The sequence below is a fragment of the Emiliania huxleyi genome (genome assembly GCF_000372725.1).
Source record: "Emiliania huxleyi CCMP1516 unplaced genomic scaffold EMIHUscaffold_58, whole genome shotgun sequence".
Lineage (NCBI taxonomy): Eukaryota > Haptophyta > Isochrysidales > Noelaerhabdaceae > Emiliania > Emiliania huxleyi.
This window is the reverse complement of record NW_005197648.1, coordinates 30989-49590: the sequence shown is the minus strand read 5'-3', so window position 1 is coordinate 49590 and position 18602 is coordinate 30989. Positions and strand designations below refer to the sequence as shown.

Sequence of the window (18602 nt, the reverse complement as noted above, 5' to 3'; positions counted from 1 at the left end):
CTTGCCGCCGCCGCCGCCGTCGTCCGCCTTGCCGCCGCCGCCGCCCGCCTCCCTTCGGCTCGCCTCGCCACCGCCCTCCGCCTCACCCTCGCCGCCGCCGCCCTCGGCCTCGCCGTCGCCACCACCGCCCTCGGCCTCGCCGTCGCCGCGCCGCCGTCGGCCTCGCCCTCCCCGCCGCCGCCGTCGGCCTCGCCCTCGTGCCGTCGCCGCCGCCGCCGCCGGCCTCGCCCTCGCCACCGCCCCCCTCGGCCTCGCCGTCGCCGCCGCCGCCCTCGCCGCCGTCCGCCGTCCGCCTCGCCGCCGCCCCCCCCTCGGCCTCGCCGTCGCCGGCGCCGCCATCCGGAGGCGGTGCGGCAGCGGTGGCGAGGGTAGCGACGGCGGCGGGGTAGCGGCCAGCAGCGCCAGGGGGGGCGGGAGGTGCCGCGCGGGCGGCGGCGGCCGTGCCGGTGATGGCGCCTGGGAAAGGGGAGGCGCGGGTCTGAGAGGCGGACGCGCGGGCGGAAGAGGTCAGTGAGACCACGCACGCGGCTGCGGTCGCGTCGCGCCGTGCGGGAGGGGCGCCGGCGCAACCACGGCGGCAGCCGAGGCGGCTCATCGCGCTGTACAGAGGCTCGGGGGAGGCGCGCGGTGCGGCGGCGCACCGCTGGATCGCCGCGACAAAGTGTAGCCGAGGCGGGGCGGGAAGCGCCCGAGCCGGCCGTTGGGGCGGCGCCGACGCCGCCCAGGATGCCGTGGGCCGATGGTGCGGAGGAGCGGCCGCTCCCCCTCTCGGGACTGCCGCAAAACCTGTTCAGGAGCAGCACGCCAAGAACGCGCCTGCTGGGGCTGAGGCGCAAAATGTGAGATTGCAGCCGCCGCAGTGGCCACTTTCTCCCTCCATTGTGCATGTGCCTTGGGAAGGGGGTGCAAGCACACCTCCGCTGCTCGGAATATAGGGTCACCGGACTCGTTCGCGAGCGAGCGCGGGTAGACGGCGGCGTGCGCCAAGCGGCGGCCCGCGCGCGACCGCGAGCTTGCGCGTCGGCCGTGCGCGGGCAGAGGGTGCGGAGGGGCGAGCGGTGGCGGTCGCTCGCCCGGGCAACCCGCGCGCGGGCGGCGCGCCGCAGTGGGGAGCGCCCAGGGGCGCGGCGCGTGCTGGCTGCGTGCGGGCGCTTGACATCGCTTTTGAGCTCTCGTAAGCCAAAAATAAACCGCTGGAAAAGCACACAGTGTGTCGCCGCCGAAGGCGACTCGACGCCGCTGAGATCGGAGATCAAGCTCTGACAGGTCGCACGTCGCTCCTTTGACGCCGACGTGACTCACCCGTGCAGATCACATCAGGACACGGTCTCGACGCGCTCGGTACGACGCCTGCGACCCGTCTTGGGTCAGGTGGCACGACGCTCATCGCGCCTACCAGCGCTGCCGTGCAGGTTGCCACGACGAGGTCGAGCACGCTTCTATACGCTCGCCCAGCCTTCCTTTCCATCCCATTAGGTAGCCTGGGAACGGTGGCGGTCAGAGGCAAAGCCTGCGAGGGGTGGTGGAACCACATGTCACGGCTACCGCCGGCTCGACCCACGATAGCCTCCGGAGGCTGACTTTGCGGCACCATCATCGGACGATGTCAACGAGTTGGGTCGCTCTCGCGGTAGCCAGATGACCTCCCATACTAGTATCATCGGCCATGGCCGCAGGAAGCGCGGGGGAGGGCGCTGGGAGCAACACAGAGCTCCGTTGGACGCGTTTTCAAGATTAGCGTGTCAGAGTGAATTGGAACTAGCCAAATCACTGTGAGAGTCAACAGTCATGATTACTGATTTCTTGTTGGTTTTCAAAAATTCTCTCTCTCAGTACGACTAGCCGCAACCATTTTCTTTAGTCTATTCTTCTTTGGCAAAGTACTTTGGCTTCAACCGACTACACCCCAACATGGGCCTGCGAGCGTCGTGGGACCCCCCCCCCACACACCCCAAACACACACACACAGGTCACACATCTTCGAAATTAGCGCTCACAAAGGGTGGAGGTCACAGCAGTCCTTGAGCCCGTTGTCCCACTCGGAGCTGACGATCCAGTCGCCGAGGTAACCGTACAGGTTGACCTCCTCCGGCTGCGAGAAGGCCGGCAGCGGCGTTAGCAAGAGGGAGGGGTGGAGGGGCGTAGCCCCCCGAGGGAAGGGGGGGGGTGGTGGGGGGGGCTCACAGTGTAGTAGATGGCCGGGCCATTCCCCGCAAACCCCGAGTAGGGGAAGGAGCCAGCCTTGCGCCACGTGGGCTTGGTGAGGTCGGCACCACCGCCTTTGCGCCTCGACTGTGGCATCGGAAAGACGTCGACTTTCGTGTGCTTCTTGAGCTCCCGTGCCCAGTTAGTCGGCAGAGTGTAGAGGATGACGGCAAAGTTCGCCACGCAGCGGCCGCCGTCGATTCCCCAGAAGGCGTTCTCCACCACCGGCACGTCCTAATCTCGGGCTCGTGTCGGGTGATCTCGGGTGATCTCGGGTGATCTCGGGATCTCCACCACGGGACGTCCTTCAAGTAGGCGACGAGCGCCTCCCCCTTCTCCTGCTTGCGTTGAAACTGCTCCATCAAGGACTGAAAGAGGTCGTCGCATTGGTCGTTCTGCGAGCGAGTGGGCGTGTGGCCAAGGGAGCGGCGGCGGAGGGCGGGCGAGGGTGGTCGCGCGCCTGGTTTGCAAAGATCTGATTGAGCATGCCCGGAGCGCCCAGTGGAGCGACGGCTCCGGAGCTGTAGGGTCCCTGCCCAAAGTACTGGGCGACAAACTGGATGTAGGCGGAGTCGGGGTCAACCTTCCACGTGCAAGGCTCCCCCTCGGTCGCCACGAAGGGACCTTTGCCGCTCTTCAAGGCGTCGGGGAAGCTGATCACTGACACGATCTTCGTTGCGCCCTGCGACACCGCGCCGCAGACGGCGGGGGTATCGACAACGCCGCCGTCCGCGTAGTCGAGCGATTTCGTCCCGTCCTCCTCCGACGTCGTGTACGTCGTGTACCTGTCAAGGACGTGTCAAGAACGTGCCGGAATCATAGCGTTGGCATGTGGGCGGCGGGCAGGGGGGGGGGGGGGGGCATGCGCCGTTGGGCAAACGTGTCAAAGCAGAACAAAGCCGGTATTGTGGTGATTGGCATGGCGGCGAAGTCCCCCGACGCCGCCATGAGTGCCTCGATGGACAGCTTGGAGCCTGTCGTGGACGTGTCATGGACGTGTCGTGGACGTGTCAGTGGGCGTGTCGTGGACGTGTCACGACTCGGTGAAAAGCTCGGGAGCCTGATGAGAGCGGCGCGCACGGAAGGCACGCGGGGGGGCGGACATACTCGACGTTGAGGACCTGTCCCGGTGGGAGAGCGGGATTAGCGTATTGATTGATGAACCCCTCCGTTGCTCTCGACGTCGATGACCTGGCCCGGTGGGATAGAGGCGAAGCGAATGTCCTGCCGTCATCCGGCGCAGGCTCAGTCAACACCAAAGCTTGCCGAAATAAGGGCGGGACGACGTGGGTGGGTGGGGGGGGGGGGGGCTGTAGGGCGCCGGCACCCCAGCGTAGAGGGCGTCGTGTAGCCAGTTGTTGGTGTTAATTAAGGGCGGGGTGTTAGTGAGGGGGGCTCGCCTTTGGGTTCGCTGGGCGGGGCCACGGTTCGAACGGCCACTGGCAGCCGAACTGCATCGTGCACCCGTGGTAAGGTGTCCAGACGCTGTCCGGGGTGGCGAGCCAAGGCACGAGGCACTGGTGGCCTGCGTGGACGTGTCATGGACGTGTGATGGACGTGCCCTAGACATGCCGCACTGGCACGAGACGCGCTCGCCGGCGCTTTGGTCGCGGTGCTGCTTCGCAATCGACGCCGCCGTAGCGCCGTGCGTTGGCGGGCTGTCGCGCCTGTGCATGCATAGTCATGGGTGGGCAACGCCGGCGACTCGTTGCTAAACGCGAGGCTCTCCCACGGTACTTGCAGAGCCACTCGTTCTTCGCCTCCGTGGACCACTTGTCGAATGGCGCCTAGTGTGAATGGCGCCTAGTGTGAATGGCGCCTAGTGTGAATGGCGCCTAGTGTTCACGAGGCTTGTGAGGATCGGGTGTGAGGATCGGGAACAACAAGTAAACCCATCTGGCCGAGAAGCAGCCGAGATGCAGCCGAGGTGCGGCCGAGATGCAGCCGAGATGCGGCCGAAGTGCAGCCGAGATGCGGCCGAGATGCGGCCGAGGTGCAGAGATGCAGCCGAGGTGCGGCCGAGGTGGGGGCGTCGCCTCGAAGTTGCGGTACGAGACGCCGGTTGGGCGGGCCATCCCAAACGTAGCCAGCGGCGTGGGCGCAAGCCCGCGTGGGATGTTGAAGTCCTCCTGCAGGCAGTGGCGTGGAATATACAATGTAGCCGTGCCCAACATCTCCTACCCTGGATGCTAGAAGTTCGGCCGCGCCTTGGTGACAACAACGCCGTCCGTGGCGAGCGCAGCAATCTGTGCCTGCACGCCATCCACGCTCGCCTGGCGGCATGACGGGGGTCCTGCTGTGATGTGTGTGCGTGCACTAAAGCCCCGGGGCCACGACTTTGCACCGTGTACTTGTTCTTGCCCAGTCCTGTTGGCGTGTCGTGCTTCGGTGCGCCAATCCGGCCAACAAAGTAATTGTAGAAGAAAGCCTGCGGGCGGGCCAGGCACGGCGAACCTTTGAGGATTTGTGTTGAGGGCAAGGCGCCAGGAGAGGGGAGTAGCGGCGCTCACGATGAACCAGCTCGATACGGTGTTCGCGAATGGCCAGCAGCCACCGCCGACGCATTTGCCGCAGGTTACAGCGCGGGCGCAAACGCCAACAGAGGCCGACACGAAAACGCCGACCAAGACGGGTATGGCGGAAAAGAAGACTGAGCAAAGGCCTGAGCCGAGGCCGAGTTGACTGGCCACGTACCCCATCTGGCCGCAGGACGGGGTCGGCGGGTTCTCAATCGCCGCCTTTGTGATCTTCGCCGGCTCGGTCTCTCGGCCCGTGTCGAGCACTTGGTGGCCAGGAAGCGCAGAGTAGGAGTAAGTCGCGACCGCCAGGAAGCCGCCGCTCGTGCCAGAGAGGTGCGAAAATGGCAGCTCCTTCTTGGTGTCAAGGACTTCGGCGTGAAACTGTTTGTAGAAGCCGCGGTACAGTCCGTAAGCCACAGGCACAGGCTGCGAGCCGCCGCCATTCACTGCCAGCGCAGCAGTGGCAGCTCGCTCCTGAGCGCCGGCTTTGATTGGCGCCTTCATGGCACGAATATGCTCCGACTTGTATCTCGCCTTCTTCTCGTCGATGTACGATCTCGTCGGGTGCGGACACGCCGGCGGAGGCGGAGTAGCCATGACCAGGAACGCGAGGGATCACTCGAGGACTAAGGGCCGAGGACTAAGGGCCCTTACGAGGACCAGAGAGAGCAGTAGCAGAGTGGGAAAGGGAAACATCCGGCTTTCTTTTCTGACGACGGCCAATGCGCGCTTCCGGAGAGGATTCAGCTTGCCCGCGGCATCGCTGCGAATGATTGCGCAAGCAACACGATGGCACTACTCAGTGTCGAGCCTTGCGATAGGGGCGGCGCTCCCCGTGTTAAAGTGCGGCTGATGGTGGAGGCGCCAGGGGTTATACTTCGACCCTGTCGACGGGACGGCACCACGCCCCAACAACAGCAGCAACCGCCCGACTGGACGGCGTACACTGATGGGTCGGAAGATGGAGGCAGGGCGGGATGGGCGTACGCCGTAGTCATGGGCGGGGACGGCATAAGCGACGATAATGCCATGCTCGTGACCGAAGGCTACGGCCCCGTCGTGACTAGCCCCGTACACGCCGCTTTCGTGGGGGCGCGGAAACACACCAATAACACGGCGGAGCTGTCAGCGCTTGCGGAGCTCTTTCGCTCACTACTCCACACGGCACCACGACCAGCAGGCTCACGAGGGGTGGTCCGAACGGACAGCGAGTACGCGATGGCGTGTGCGACGGGGAGAATCTCCCCGGGGGAGAACACACAACTAGCGAGCTATCTTCGAGCGGCGTGGCGGCATTTAGCGTCGAGGCACGAAGTGACATGGAGACACGTCAAGGGGCACAGTGGTCATAAGTGGAACGACTACGTCGATAAACAAGCTGACCTCGGCAGGAGCGGCGCGAGGGATTGCGGCGCGCCGGAGTGGCAGGACGGGTCTGTCCCAACAGACGCAGACGACGGGGAGAGCAGCACCGTGGGCGACGACATGCCTATCAACGGAGGAGCAACAACCATCCCACTCGACGACATCGGTGATGGGGCCTCTAGCTACGCCGATGACCCACCCGACTCCCCCGAAAACGAACCGCCGCCTAGCGCCCCGCCCTCGCCGCCTAAAGCCCCAGTCGTGGAGCATGGGGTGATATGGATTTCATACACGCCGAGCGCGCAGGCGCGACACATCGGAGACAACAAGGGGATCCGGCGTGAAAGAGCTATCGACATTGACGTCGACCCAGCCGATTCCACCGATGTCGACGTCATCACCTCCGCGGCCACCGCGCTTTCGCTCGACGACACCGTGGAGAATCGCACTGAGGACCTTACCGAGGCGATGGGCCGGATCACTTTGGACCCCGACCCTGCCCCCACCCCTCGGGGTGGGGGCACCCGCCCCTGTCGGGCACCGCTTGCGGCGCCTGGCAGGGGCACCCCTTGGGTGGGGGCCGGCGATTCCCATGCCGGCTCTCCGCCACAACCCCCGCCGGGAGGGAATCCCTGCTCACAGAAAAGGGCTCCGAGCCCGGTCTCGCGCACGCCCCTGGCGGGCGCCGCGGACCAGTTCCGCGAGCGCTCGTCAGCGGGTGGTGTGCGGTTCTTGCCGTAGTTCCTCTTCGGTCGCCTAGCCCCGGCGCCGTCTGTCGGACGCCTGCGTGTCACGAGTGCGAGCCGCTCGCGGCTCGTACGCCCGCTTGCGGGTTCGAGTGGCGGGCCATCCCGCTTGCGGGATGGTTTAGCGGGTTCGAGCCGTCACACATTGGCTGCCGGGGTGTGCCGAGGGGGGGCTGGGTGGGCGGTAAGCCGTCATTGCCCGGCGCTGCTTGCAGCGCTCTTGGGCACGGGACTGGCGCGAAAGAAATTTTCATGCTAGGCATAACACATCCCTCCCTTCGGTTGTGTGTTTTCTTTCTTCTTCTTTACGACTCAGAGGTTTAGAGAGGTTTAGACTCTCAAAAACAAACAAATGCTAAAAATATCTCTCTCTCAAAAACAAACGTGTGAGTGTTAGAGTTGTTTGGTATTGCTAAAAATAAAACAAACGTGTGAGTGTTAGAGTTGTTTGGTATTGCTAAAAACCTCATCGCAAACCCTGTCAGCAGTCCTCCTCCGGGAATGTACGTAAGAGCCACATACATTGAAAAATCTCTCTCTCTATAGACTCTCTGAATGAAACGCGACTCTTCGAGGACGGGCAGAGCTGGAAATGTCTGTGCGAAGAAAAATGTCGGGCGCTGGCGGTCGAAGGCTCGAAGCAGCAGCGATGTTTCCATGGAGAGTCCGCGTCGATTCGACCGTTGCCACCGCTCTCATTCACGGTCAGAAGGCAAAGCGCCCGCGCGAACATTGACCTGTGACCTCCTGACACGCCATGAAGGTGGCCGCGATCAGGGTGGTCTCCGCGTTGTTGTTGCTACACGGCGTCAGTGCGCACGACGGAGAAATGGTCCGCCGGACCTCGGCGCGGCGCTCTTCAAAGCTGGACAAGCCTGTTTTCTCCGCCGGCCGCACAACAATGTCGGCGTCGGCGGCAGCTCCTGGGACCGGAGGAGCTCCGTCCGCGTTTGCGTCCGCGTTTTTGACCAAAGCGCGTATCGTGACGCCGCAGATCCAAACGGCCTGGCAACATTGGTGCACATTCTCCGTGCCGGCTAGCTTCATCATCATCTATGCCTTCGGGCGTCACGTGCAGTCAACCTTTGCGCAGCTCAAGGAATCGATGCCTGAGCTCAAGGCTTTGAAGACCTGGGCCCAACAGATGCAAGCACACAGCAAGGGCATGCCTCAACAGGAGCGTGCAAAGCTGGAAGCGTTGCTCAGGAAGATTGAGGCGCTTGAGACTCAGGTGACAGGACCATTGGACTTTGAGCAATTCGCTGATATGCTGGCGCCGCAGGCGAAGTCGCAACTCCTCGGAGTCATCAAAGCTGTCGCCGACATCACGAAAACGTGTGCTCTCGTCGCTGGGATTGGCGTCGCCATCGCCGCCATCCGCATCTTGATCAAGCAGCCGAGGAGTGAAATCTTTCCAGCAGTTCGGAGGATGCTGCTCGGCTTCGTTCCAGACGCAAGCGTGTTCAAGCAAGAGGCACAGAAGGTGATGAAACACGGTGCTGGCTGTTTTACATTGATTGCGCTACCTGTTTGTTTCCCCAATAATCGCATGCGGACGACAATGCTGCTCGTCGCTCAGCTGGTCACCGCGACCGTTTCCTTCGCGTTCGCTTTTCCAAATGGATCTGTGCTGCAGAGCAGTAAAAGAGCGTGAGCGAGTTACACGTACCGTACGAGAATTTGCGTCGGTGCCATGGTCGTCGGTACCGGCTCGTGTGTCGTGACGTAAATGATCCGCGTGTGTGTCAGGTGTGTGTGTCCGTGTGTGCGCGCGTCTTGGTCGCTCTCACTCGCCTCTCAGTAACAGTGTAAGCTGTTCTCAGTTCCCCGTGCGTGTGCACAGCCGCGCCACCCCACCTCCCGCGCGCGCCGCCTTGGCGCCCGAGCCTTGGCCTCGAGAGGCGGAGCGGCGGGAGCAGCCTCTTCGACTGCCGCCTCCGCCTCTCGCCCTCTGCGTCACCTGCCTCATGAGCGCCGTCGCGGGCGCCGCCTCCCCTCGAGCGGCACCTCCTTCGGCGCCGCCTCCGCCGCCACCGTGGCCTCCTCCTGCTCGTGCGGCGGCCCAGTCGTGCCGGTCCCGGCCTTCTTCTTCTTCTTCTTGCTCTTCTTGCCCTTGCAGCGCTCCTCCGCCTCGACCTCCGCTAGCAGCTCCTTCGCCTGCCGCGCCGCCTCCACCTCCTTCGCCGCCGCCGCCGCCATGAGCAATGTGTGGCCGTCCTCACTAGGAGGATCGATGCGCCCGCCGGCGTCGAGCCACGCCATCACCGCCTTCTTGTCGCCGCAAGAGACAGCGTCGACGATGGCTGAGGGTACCGCTGCTCGCTCCGCAGCTGCCACCTCGCTGGCCGCTCCGCCTGCTACCTTCTCCGCCGCCGCCTCCTTCGCCGCCAGTTCAGCAGCCACCGCCGCCTCCTTTGCCGCCAGCTCGGCCTCCAAGTGCTCCTCAATGACGGTGACGCACGCGGCGTACCCCAACTTCTTGGCCAGTTGCAAGGCGTTATGGTCGCGAGCGCCCCACTTCAGCTCTGGATCTGCGCCCGCCCGCAGCAAGCAGCGTGCGACGCTGGCGTGGTCGTTCACAACGGCCATAAAGAGCGCGCCTCCGCCGCTGTTGCTCGTCAGGTTGACCGATGCCCCGCGCTGCAGCAGCGACTCGACAAGCCGCAGCTGGCCATAAAAGGCGGCAACCATTAGCAGCGTGAGGCCGCCAGCAGCAAGAGCATCGATGCGCCCGCCGGCGTCGAGCCACGCCATCACCGCCTTCTTGTCGCCGCGAGAGACAGCTTCGAATGCTCGCGCCGCAGCTGCCGCTTCGCTCGCCGCTCCGCCTGCCACCTTCTCCGCCGACGCAGCAGCCGCCTCGGCAGCAGCCTGCTCCTCGAGGCGGGCCTTCTCTGCGGCCGCCGCCTGCTCCGCCGCCACCCTCGCCGCCTCGGCCGCCGCCGCCTGCTTTGCCGCCGCCCTCGCCGCCTCCGCCTTGGCCGCCGCCTCTGCCTCTTCTTCTGCCTTTGCCGCTGCCTCCTCCTCCTCTGCCTTGGCTGTCGCCTCGGCCGCCTCAGCTGCAGCCGACACCTCCGACCTCGCCAGCTCCTCTGCCGCCCCGCGGCTCTCCTCCTCTTCGACTGCCGGATCCGCCGCTGTCGCCCCAAGCGCAGCCACCTCCTTCGGCGACGCCTCCGCCGCCACTGTGGCCGTGGCCGCCTCCGCCGTCGCTCCCTTCTCCGCTCCCTCCTCCGACGCCTCGGCCGCCGTCGGCTCCTCCCCGACGCGGTGCCGAATCCTCTCCGTGTCGAGCTCTTTGAGAAGCCCAAGCGGCTCGGGCCCGACAGCAGCGGGCTCCGCAGTCGCGGTCTCCTGCGGCGGCCCAGCCGTGCCGCCCCCGCCGCCCTTCTTCTTCTTCTTCTTGCTCTTCTTGCCCTTGCAGCGCTCCGCCTCGACCTCCTCCAGCAGCTCCTTCGCATGCCGCGCTGCCGCTGCCGCCTTCGCCGCCAGCTCGGCGGCCAGGTGCTTCTCAATGACGGTGACGCACGTGGCGGCGCCCCTCTCCTTGGCCAGTTGCAAGGCGGTCTGATCGGCAGGGCCCCACTTCAGCTCTGGATCTGCCCCCGCCTGCAGCAAGCGGCGCGCGATGTTCGCGCAGCCGCCAAGGATGGCGGCTGTAAGCGCGCTGCTGCCCTCCTTGCTCCTCCCTTCGACCGATGCGCCGCGCTTCAGCAGCAAATCGACAAGCCGCTTGTGGCCCCCGTAGGCGGCAAGCAGCAACAGTGAGCACGAGCCCCCAGTCAGGGCATCAACGTGTCCGCCGGTGTCGAGCCACTCCATTACCGCCTTCACGTCGCCACGTCCAGCTGCTGCTTCAATGGCGTCTGGCACCGCTGCTCGCTCAGCTGCGGCGGCCGCTTCGCCTGTCGCTTCCGCCGCCGCCGCCGATGCAGCAGCAGCGGCCGCCGCCTGGCCCTCGGACCACGCCTGCTCCTCTGCAGACACACAGCTCTCCTCGGCGATTACGGTGGCCTCCGCCTCCGCGCTTGCCGGAGCGGCCTCGGGTGTGGCGAGAGCGCGTGCGATGTGCGACTTGAAGACGCCCAGGACACGAGTGTGGCCTGCCCGCTTCGCCAGCTGCGGCGCCGTCATGCCTTCCGCGTTGCGCAGCGCAAAGGTCGCGCCGGCGGCAAGCAGCTGGCCGACGATGCCGGGGCAGTCTTGGCTGCTGGCGGCCAGCATCAGAGCGGTGCACCCGTTGTGGTCTTGGAGGTCGACGATAGCACCGAGCCGCAGCAACACCGCGACCAGGCGAGCGTGGCCCGTGCTGGCCGCGACCATCAGCAGCGACATTCCGTTGGCGCGGGGCGCGTCCACTGCCATGCCGCTGCCGCCGAGGAGCGTGAGCACCGTCGCGCAGTCGCCGGTGTACGCGGCCTGGAATAAGAGGTCGTTCTCGCGCACTGCCTGAGACAATAGCTCTGCTACCTCGGTGAAGTCACACCACTCAGCCCGACGCAGCGAGGCGGCACCGTCCTCGCCGCTCGCCGCCCCAGCGAGGATGAAGAGGCGAACGATGTCGGGTTGGTTGTACATGACGGCCGTCTTCAACGCCGTCTCACCACGGCGGTTTCGTACTGCGACCGAGGCGCCGTGCCGCAGCAGGAAGCTCGCGATGGCTGCGTTGCGGCTCGCGGCCATGATGAGAAGCGTGGAGCTCATCCCGTCGCCGTCGCGACTGCGCCGCGATGTAGTCAAGACAGCGTTCACGTTCAAGCCGCCCTCGATCAGCGCCTCGACTGCGGACGGGCTTGCTCCTGCCCGTGTCGCCTGCCAGCCGGCATCGAAGATGTCGTCGTCGCTGGGGCTCGCAGCCAGGATCAAGCGAATGACTTCCGCCTCCTCGAACATGTCGTAGTTCGCCACTGCCAGCGCGAGCGCGCCCGAGTCTTCGCTGTTCTGCAGGCTCACTGCTGCGCCGCGCTGGAGCAGGAGCTTCACCAGCTCGGGTGCGCCGCGGATACAGGCCAGCATGAGCAGCGTGAGGCGGTGCCAGGGCTTGCGGCCCTCCCCGGCATATGGCGTCATCCACATGTTCACGTCGACGCCACGCTTGAGCCACAAACCAACCGCCGTCTCCGCCTCGCCGTCCGCCTGTCCAGCGACACGCCAGACAAAGTCGATACTCACGATGCCCGCCTTCATGAAGGCGATCACCACGGGATCAGAAAGGTCGCGGCCAGAACCGGACACGGCGCTCTTGAGCGCCGACTCGATGTCCATGCGGAGAGGGGGCGGCGTCGCGGCCAGAAGCAGGCTCACGATCTCGGATGAGCCGTTGCGCGCTGCTAGCGACAGCGCCGTCACGCCATTGCTGGCCCGGGCCGCAACCGAGGCGCCGCTCCGAAGCAGCAGGCGAACGAGGTCGAGGTGGCCGTGCAGGCAGGCCAGCATCAGCAGAGTGATGTTGTGGCTCCGTCCCTCGCTGGTCCACCCCTGGTCAACGTTGCCGCCATCGGCGATCCACGCCTCGAGGCCGCCCGCGTCTCCTTTCTCGACTGCCGCCCACGGCGCCTCCTCTAGCGCCTTGCCCTCGCGCGTGGCCTCGAGCAGCGCCTCCGCCTCGGCCGCCTCGCGTGCTGCTTCGAGCACTGCCGCCTCAACCGCCTCTTCCCCTAGCTCCCCCTCATCTGCCTGCTCCGCCTCCGCCGCCGCCGCCGCGGCTGCCGCTCGCGCGTACTTCTCGCCGTCCAGGGCTGCGATGGCGGCCTTGTTTGCCTCCTGTCGAGCCTTCGAGGCTTCGAGTCGAGCCTTCTTCTTCTCCTCCTTCTTCGCCTGCTTCTGCGCCTCGGACGCCTAAAAGGAAGGGGCTGATGAATAAGGGGGGGGGGGGGGGCGGTAGCCACCGTGGCGGGGGTGTGGGCGGAGGTGTGGGCGGCGGAGGGAGGGGTGGCGGCGGCGACGGGGGAGGCGGAGCGGGTGGGGGTGGCGACGGCGGAGGAGGCGCTGGCGGAGGCGGCGAGGGAGGAGGAGGCGAGGGTGGGGGCGGCGTCGGAGGTGGAGAGGGGGGAGGCGGTGACGGCGGTGACGGTGCGAGGGCGGAGGCGGAGCAGGGCTTGCAGTAGGTGGGCGCGGGGAGTCTCGCCTTGTGCTCAGCTTCGCGGTTCATGCGGGCGACGGCCGCCGCCTCCGCCTCACGCTCCTCACGTGCCCGCTCCTTCGCCGCCTTGCGCTCGGCACGCTTCGCCTCGGCCCCCTTCTCCACCTCAGCCGCCGCCGCCGCCGCCGCATCGACCGCCCGGCGCCGACCCTCCTCGGCCGCCTGCGCCGCTTCAAACGCGGCCCACTTCTCAGCCTCGGCCACCTGTGCCGCCTGGGCCTCGCGTGCCGCGCGTTCCTCCTCAGCCCTCTGCTTCTCGGCCGCGGCCAGCGCCGCCCCCGCAGCGCTTGCCTCCGCCGCACGTGCCTCCGCCGCCACCGCCGTCTCCACCGCCTCCTTCGCGGCTGCCTTCGTAACTGCCGCCTCGCGCGCATCCGCCTCGTCGATGGCCTCGTCAAAGTCTTGGATGCTCTCGGCCGAGACCGCGTCTTCAAGGGGCGGCAGCTCGTCGTCGGAGTCGGCGTCGATCTCGTCAATCTCGAGGTTGCCGATGACACGGATGCGAACCTGTGAATGAGGGGGGATGCGCTAAGTGCCGGCAACACGGGAATGCGGTGTGGAGGGCTGTGGCAGCATAATAATGGTGTGTTTGCCTTGCCGCAGCACGACTTGTCCTGTTTCGTGCCGGCGGACGAGGCCGCCTGCTCGTGACCGTCGTTCGAAGCGCCGTCTTCGCCACGCGCGGGGCGCCGCTTGCGCCCTTCGGAGGCCTCAAACTGAGGAGGCATGCCGCTGCGGACACACATCCTCGCGGTGATGGCCGGCCCTCTCTCCACGCCGCCAGAAAAGAAATTCCGGCCGCGCACAGCCCTACCTGGTCCTGTCTGTTTTCTTTCTTCCTTTCACACAAAAACACAACCCCGGCCCCAAGTATTCCTTTCACACTAGGCACTGGCGCGCACTGGCACTGACACAGAAAAAAATTGGGTGTGGAAAGCCTTGTAGAAGCCGCCAAAAGATACACAGAAATTCACGCGCCCGCACGTCCTCCCAGCCCTACCTGCTTGTCTGTTTTCTTTCTTCCTTTCACACTAGGCACGGGACTGGCGTGCACTGGCACTAACACAGGTACACACGAGAAACAAAGCAGGACACGCGCCCGGCGGTGGCTCTAGCAGGGCGTCGAAAGCGGAACTCCGCTATCTGCTCGAGCAGCATGTGATGTCCGCCGTGGGTGTGAGCAGAGGCGTGTGACGTGTTGCGCGATATCAGGTACTGGTAAGGGGGTAAGCGCCCCGAGACCAGCTCTCGGCCATCTCCCTGCCCTCCTAAAGGGTAGGTTGCTAGGACCTAGCCAGCGGCAAACTTTTCAGGGCCTCGCTGCCCGCTTATACTCGAGTACCACATTTCGATTTACGGTCCGTACCCTCGGTGCCATGATCGTCGGTGCCATGATCGTCGGTGCCGGCTCGTGACGTTAATGATCCGTCCCGCACATGTTTGTCCATCGCGTCCGAGTGGGCACTCGCCGAGTCCCCGTTGTTCATGCTAATATAGTTGTGATTGGTCCTAAAATCGACTCCTGGGTTGGCTGGCCCCGAGAGCTGCGTCTCGAGCTCCCGGTCCGCCGTTGCCAGACGACCCCGAGCGCCGGCATCCAATAAGTAAGGCCCGACGCTCACACACACAACACCCTGTCTGCACGTCTCGCGCGCGCGTGAACAGGGTGGCTCGACCTCGAAGCGTCGCTTCTGCCGCGAGCCCATGTAGCGCGATGCAGTGTTGCAGTGCCGGGGGCGCGCAGTGCCGGGGGCGCGCGGGCGCGTCAAGAGGAATGGGCCCCGGCAAATGAAGAGATGAAGACCGCCCATCTCAAGCTTGGGCTGCCTTATCACTAGGTTTGTTTTCTTTTCCCTCTCTCGCCCTTGGGCCCCTCCTTTACGGCGCCCTTGTTACGCCCTTTCCCCAGACGGGACCGCCTTTCCCCCCTCCCTCCTTCCTCATCGGCACTCTTCCGGAAGATGGCCTGAACTTTGGGAAAAGAAAAGTCGAACATTGTCAAAATGGCCTTGACCGCTTTGTAATCTCGAGACCTCGAGAGAGAGGCCGCCGCAGGGCCCAAGGCCACAGGATCTACAGCGTACCGCCCTCAGCGCACTCCTCTCCAGTCTCCTCCCTAGAGGGAGCTGCGATCACTCTGGCCACACGTTGAGGGCCGCCCCCTGCAGCCCGCACCGCCACTGCAACGGAGGCCATGGCGCACCGGGAGTTGTGTCGACTGCCCTCAGCGAGTTGAGAGTGCAAGTCGAGATAAGACACAGAGAGTCTCAACTTAGTCATCAGTTCGTGCCTCGGACCGGATGCGGGGAATGCGGTCGCGCCGCCGGCGTATCCTTTTTGACATCAAGTTTTTCGTTCACACAAAGCATATCTCCGGGCCCAGATCACACGCACGGACAGTCGTGAACGCAACGTATTAAAGCCTCGATACGTTTTGACACCCGAGCAAAGGTCACCTGTGTGCGTGTGGCCCGTCCTCGGTGCGACGAGGTGACGGTAAGACTGACTGCATGACTGACTGGCTGACTGCATAAGGTCACCAACAAAGATCACGAAAGCGGATCTACATGTAAATAAAAGTACGCAGAAATCCATGGCCTCGATACGTTTTGACCCGAGCAAAAGGTCACCAACAAAGATCATGAACTTGACACTTGTGCATGTGCATGTGCATGCACATGTGCATGCACATGTGCATGTGCATGTGCGTGTGCTGATGAGCCGTATCATTTGTCCTCCGCGTTTTTGTGCCCAATCCGTCCACGTCTGATCGATTGCCGGGGGGGCAGGAGGGCGTCCATCAGCCGCTTTTTATCACCTTGAGCACCTTGATTCGCCGCGAGTCGCGCACACAGTGCTCCTCGCCGCTCGGCTGAACACCCGGCTTCACCCACGCGCTATATGGTACATACCGCCAACCTGCCACGTGCCGTCTCGATCTTGCGGCCTGGTGATCATCTTGACGACGCCGGTGTTGACACTCACCGTGAGGATGGTGCCATCGCCATACACATGCGCGCGCCTTGTTGATGTCCTGGCTGACGTACACGCCTGGGCCCAACATCCCGTTGTTCTCGAAATCCATCGTCCCCGGGCGGTCCAGAAAAAAAACGCGACCCAGTCACACGCTGGCCGCACCCCCAGCCACCATGCTTCCATTGACCCTTCTCGCCTCCACGGTCGACGCCAGCTTCTCCACCTGGCCGACCGTCGATTGCGGCTCGCTACTGAGGGACGATCTCGCGCCTCGCACCGCGGCGCTCGATGACCTCCGAGATGCGATCGTGACCCGCGGCTTCTTCTACTGCGCTGGAGTCGGCGAGCTCTTCAACGAGTCGTACATCGCGAGCATGTACGACTTTAGCAGGCGGGCACACGCGCTCCCACCGGCCGTCAAGCGACGCCACTCACGGCCGCACGGCGGTTACACCGGCCCCGACGCCGGCGTGCTGGGCAACGTGCACGAGCTTGGCAAGCTGCCATCCCTCCGGGCGTGGGACTACTCACGCGAGCCAAACGCCTTTGTCGCGGCCCAGTGCGCCGGCTCGCCGGCCTCGGCTGGAGGCAGCGGCGGCGGCGACGAGGGCGGCGGCAGCGGAAAGTACCCAGGCCCCGAGCTGCTCTCACCGCGGTTCGAGGATGTGGTGGGCGACCTGTACGACCGGCAGCAGACGCTCGCGGCGGCGCTGCTCGAGGCGATTGGCGAGGTCTCGGCGCCACTCGACAGGAGGCGCGCGTGCGGAGCCTTCCCCGAGCCTTCTCGGAACCTTCTCGCAGGTGCTCGGCCTTCCGCCGGACGCCTTCACGCGCCACCTTGCCGACGGCGAGCTCGGCACGGTGCGGCTGATGCGGTACCCGCCCGCATCCGAGGCGGCCGCCCGCAACATCAGCGGCGTCGGCGGCGGCGATGGTGTCGGCGGAGGTGGCGATGGTGTCGGCGGCGGCGGCGATGGTGTCGGCGGCGGCGGCGATGGTGCCAGCGGCGGCGGCGATGGTGTCGGCGGCGGCGGCGATGGTGCCAGCGGCGGCGGCGATGGTGTCGGCGGCGGCGGCGATGGTGCCAGCGGCGGCGGCGACGGTGTCGGCGGCGGCGGCCCGCACGTCGGGATCGGGGCCCACAACCGACTCCGAGGTGAGATTAACTAGTGAGTGATGATTGATTACATAGCTAGTGAGTGAGTAGGCCCACACCGACTACGAGGCGCTGACACTCATGCACCAGAGCGCAGAAGGGCTCGAGCTGCGCGACGTGTCTGGACGGTGGGCGGTGGCGCCGGTGCGGCCCGACGCGCTTGTGGTCATCCTCGGCGAGCGCTGCGCTCGAGCGGAGCGGCGGCAGCGCGCACTCACACGTCCGCGACGCGTCCGCGACACGTCCGCAGGCGACGTTCTCGAGAGGATGACGAATGGCGTGTTGCGCGCGACGCCGCACCGCGTGCCGCTCGACGGCGCGGGAGGCGGCGAGCGCTACTCGATCATCCGCTTCTGCGCGCTGGCGGCGCACACACGCATCGCGCCGATGGAGGAGTTCGTCACGCCCGAGTCGCCCGCCCTGTACAGCGCGACGACGATGGAGGAGCACCTCCGCGTCACGGTCGAGAACCTGCTCGCGGGGCGGGGCGCGTGGGATAGTGAGACGGACGCCTCCGCCACCGCGACGTACGACCATGCTGCGGCCCGGAGTCGCGATGAGCTGTGAGGATGAATCTCAGCACGCGCAAAACACGCGCACGCCGCCGCCGCCACGTGGGTCGTGGTCTGTGTCTCGGTCGTGGAGCCGACGCTCTCCACTGAGCACGCTGAGCACTTCGGGCGGCCTCTCGCTCTCCCACACTCTCCGCCGCACGCGCACCCGACCCGGCACTGCATCACGATTTCTTTTGCAAACTTCGGTGTCTGTAGACGAGAGACACGAGACGCACATAGGCTACATAAAATAGGGCACAATTTTGTTTGGCGTGTTCATGCGGCGTGGTGTGGCTCAGAAGGTGTTCGTGAGCGAGACACCCGCAGTGCACATACGGCTCACGGGCCCCCACCCACACGCCAATGAGATACAGCCGTGCAACGCCGCATTCGCAACACTTGCAAGAGAGAGATCTCGATCTGGGGCATAGACCAACTCACAAGTCCCTCGCAGCTACCACGGGTTGTCGCCCCAGTCGTCATTCGACTTCTTCGCCGCTATCGCACCGCCAGCCTTCTTTGGTTTGCCAGCGGCCATCATAGCCAGCGGGTCGAGCGAATCGAAGGCGTTTGGCGGCTTGGCGGCGGCAGACCCGAAGTTCATCATGTTGCCGCCGCTCGGCGCGGCTGCCCCCATCGGGCCGCCGCCCATCGGGCCGCACCTGTTCACAGCTGTACGTGTGAAGAGACGCTGTTCACAACGCGCGGCAACCGATCGCCCGCAGCCGCACCCCATCTGCCCCATCGACCCGCTCATGGGGCCGCCCATGGGCCCGCCGCCCATTGGCCCGCTCGTCGCGCCCATCGGCCTCGCTCCTCCCATTTGCCCGCCCATCCCTCCCATCCCTCCCATCCCTCCCATCCCGCCCGCTCCGCTCCTCCCCACGCCGCCACTCCCGCCCATCCCGCCCATCCCTCCCATGCTGCCGCCCATCCCGC

At 65.4% G+C, this 18602-nt stretch overlaps 5 protein-coding genes across 5 annotated transcripts in view; 1 reads left to right on the top strand and 4 right to left on the bottom strand.

Moving 5' to 3' along the window:
* Positions 1-1866: 1866 nt before the first annotated feature.
* On the bottom strand, positions 1867-5370 carry EMIHUDRAFT_437330 (hypothetical protein). The gene is made up of 14 exons (XM_005764704.1): positions 4716-5370; positions 4550-4633; positions 4413-4478; positions 4242-4334; positions 3943-3992; positions 3802-3872; positions 3606-3730; positions 3397-3429; positions 3236-3326; positions 3074-3179; positions 2666-2990; positions 2508-2600; positions 2185-2439; positions 1867-2092 (listed from the first exon to the last, which is right to left on the bottom strand). Exons 1-14 carry the CDS (start codon positions 5319-5321, stop codon positions 1994-1996), a joined length of 2097 nt encoding a protein of 698 aa, XP_005764761.1. The 5' UTR covers positions 5322-5370; the 3' UTR covers positions 1867-1993.
* A 3118-nt stretch (positions 5371-8488) lies between these two features.
* Positions 8489-9127, bottom strand: EMIHUDRAFT_357339 (hypothetical protein). The gene has a single exon (XM_005764703.1). The coding sequence runs from the start codon at positions 9095-9097 to the stop codon at positions 8801-8803; it is 297 nt and encodes a 98-aa protein (XP_005764760.1). The 5' UTR covers positions 9098-9127; the 3' UTR covers positions 8489-8800.
* Positions 9128-10839: 1712 nt separating this feature from the next.
* On the bottom strand, positions 10840-12100 carry EMIHUDRAFT_213528 (hypothetical protein; the record flags this gene model as incomplete). The annotated part of the gene is made up of 3 exons (XM_005764702.1): positions 10840-10876; positions 11322-11647; positions 11918-12100. 3 exons carry the CDS (start codon positions 12098-12100, stop codon positions 10840-10842), a joined length of 546 nt encoding a protein of 181 aa, XP_005764759.1.
* A 4026-nt stretch (positions 12101-16126) lies between these two features.
* EMIHUDRAFT_104212 (hypothetical protein) lies at positions 16127-17676 on the top strand (the record flags this gene model as incomplete). The annotated part of the gene is made up of 3 exons (XM_005764701.1): positions 16127-16684; positions 16755-16828; positions 17202-17676. 3 exons carry the CDS (start codon positions 16127-16129, stop codon positions 17674-17676), a joined length of 1107 nt encoding a protein of 368 aa, XP_005764758.1.
* Positions 17677-18117: 441 nt separating this feature from the next.
* Positions 18118-18602, bottom strand: part of EMIHUDRAFT_104211 (hypothetical protein) — a gene marked incomplete at both ends in the record, with an annotated part of 5751 nt that continues 5266 nt past the window's right edge. Inside the window, one exon of the mRNA XM_005764700.1 lies at positions 18118-18325. Within this exon, the coding sequence (XP_005764757.1) occupies positions 18118-18325 (208 nt within the window). The remainder of the gene's footprint in view (positions 18326-18602) is intronic.

Excerpts from the sequence above, each read along its gene's own strand:
- EMIHUDRAFT_437330 (XM_005764704.1), bottom strand. The coding sequence starts at position 5,321 with ATGGCTACTCCGCCTCCGCCGGCGTGTCCGCACCCGACGAGATCGTAC. Across the intron at positions 4,479-4,549 it reads TGGGCAAGAACAAGTACACG|GCGAGCGTGGATGGCGTGCA; the intron begins GTGCAAAGTCGT and ends TCATGCCGCCAG. Across the intron at positions 3,327-3,396 it reads CCTCTATCCCACCGGGCCAG|GTCCTCAACGTCGAGTATGT; the intron begins GTCATCGACGTC and ends CCACCGGGACAG.
- EMIHUDRAFT_357339 (XM_005764703.1), bottom strand. The coding sequence starts at position 9,097 with ATGGCGTGGCTCGACGCCGGCGGGCGCATCGATCCTCCTAGTGAGGAC.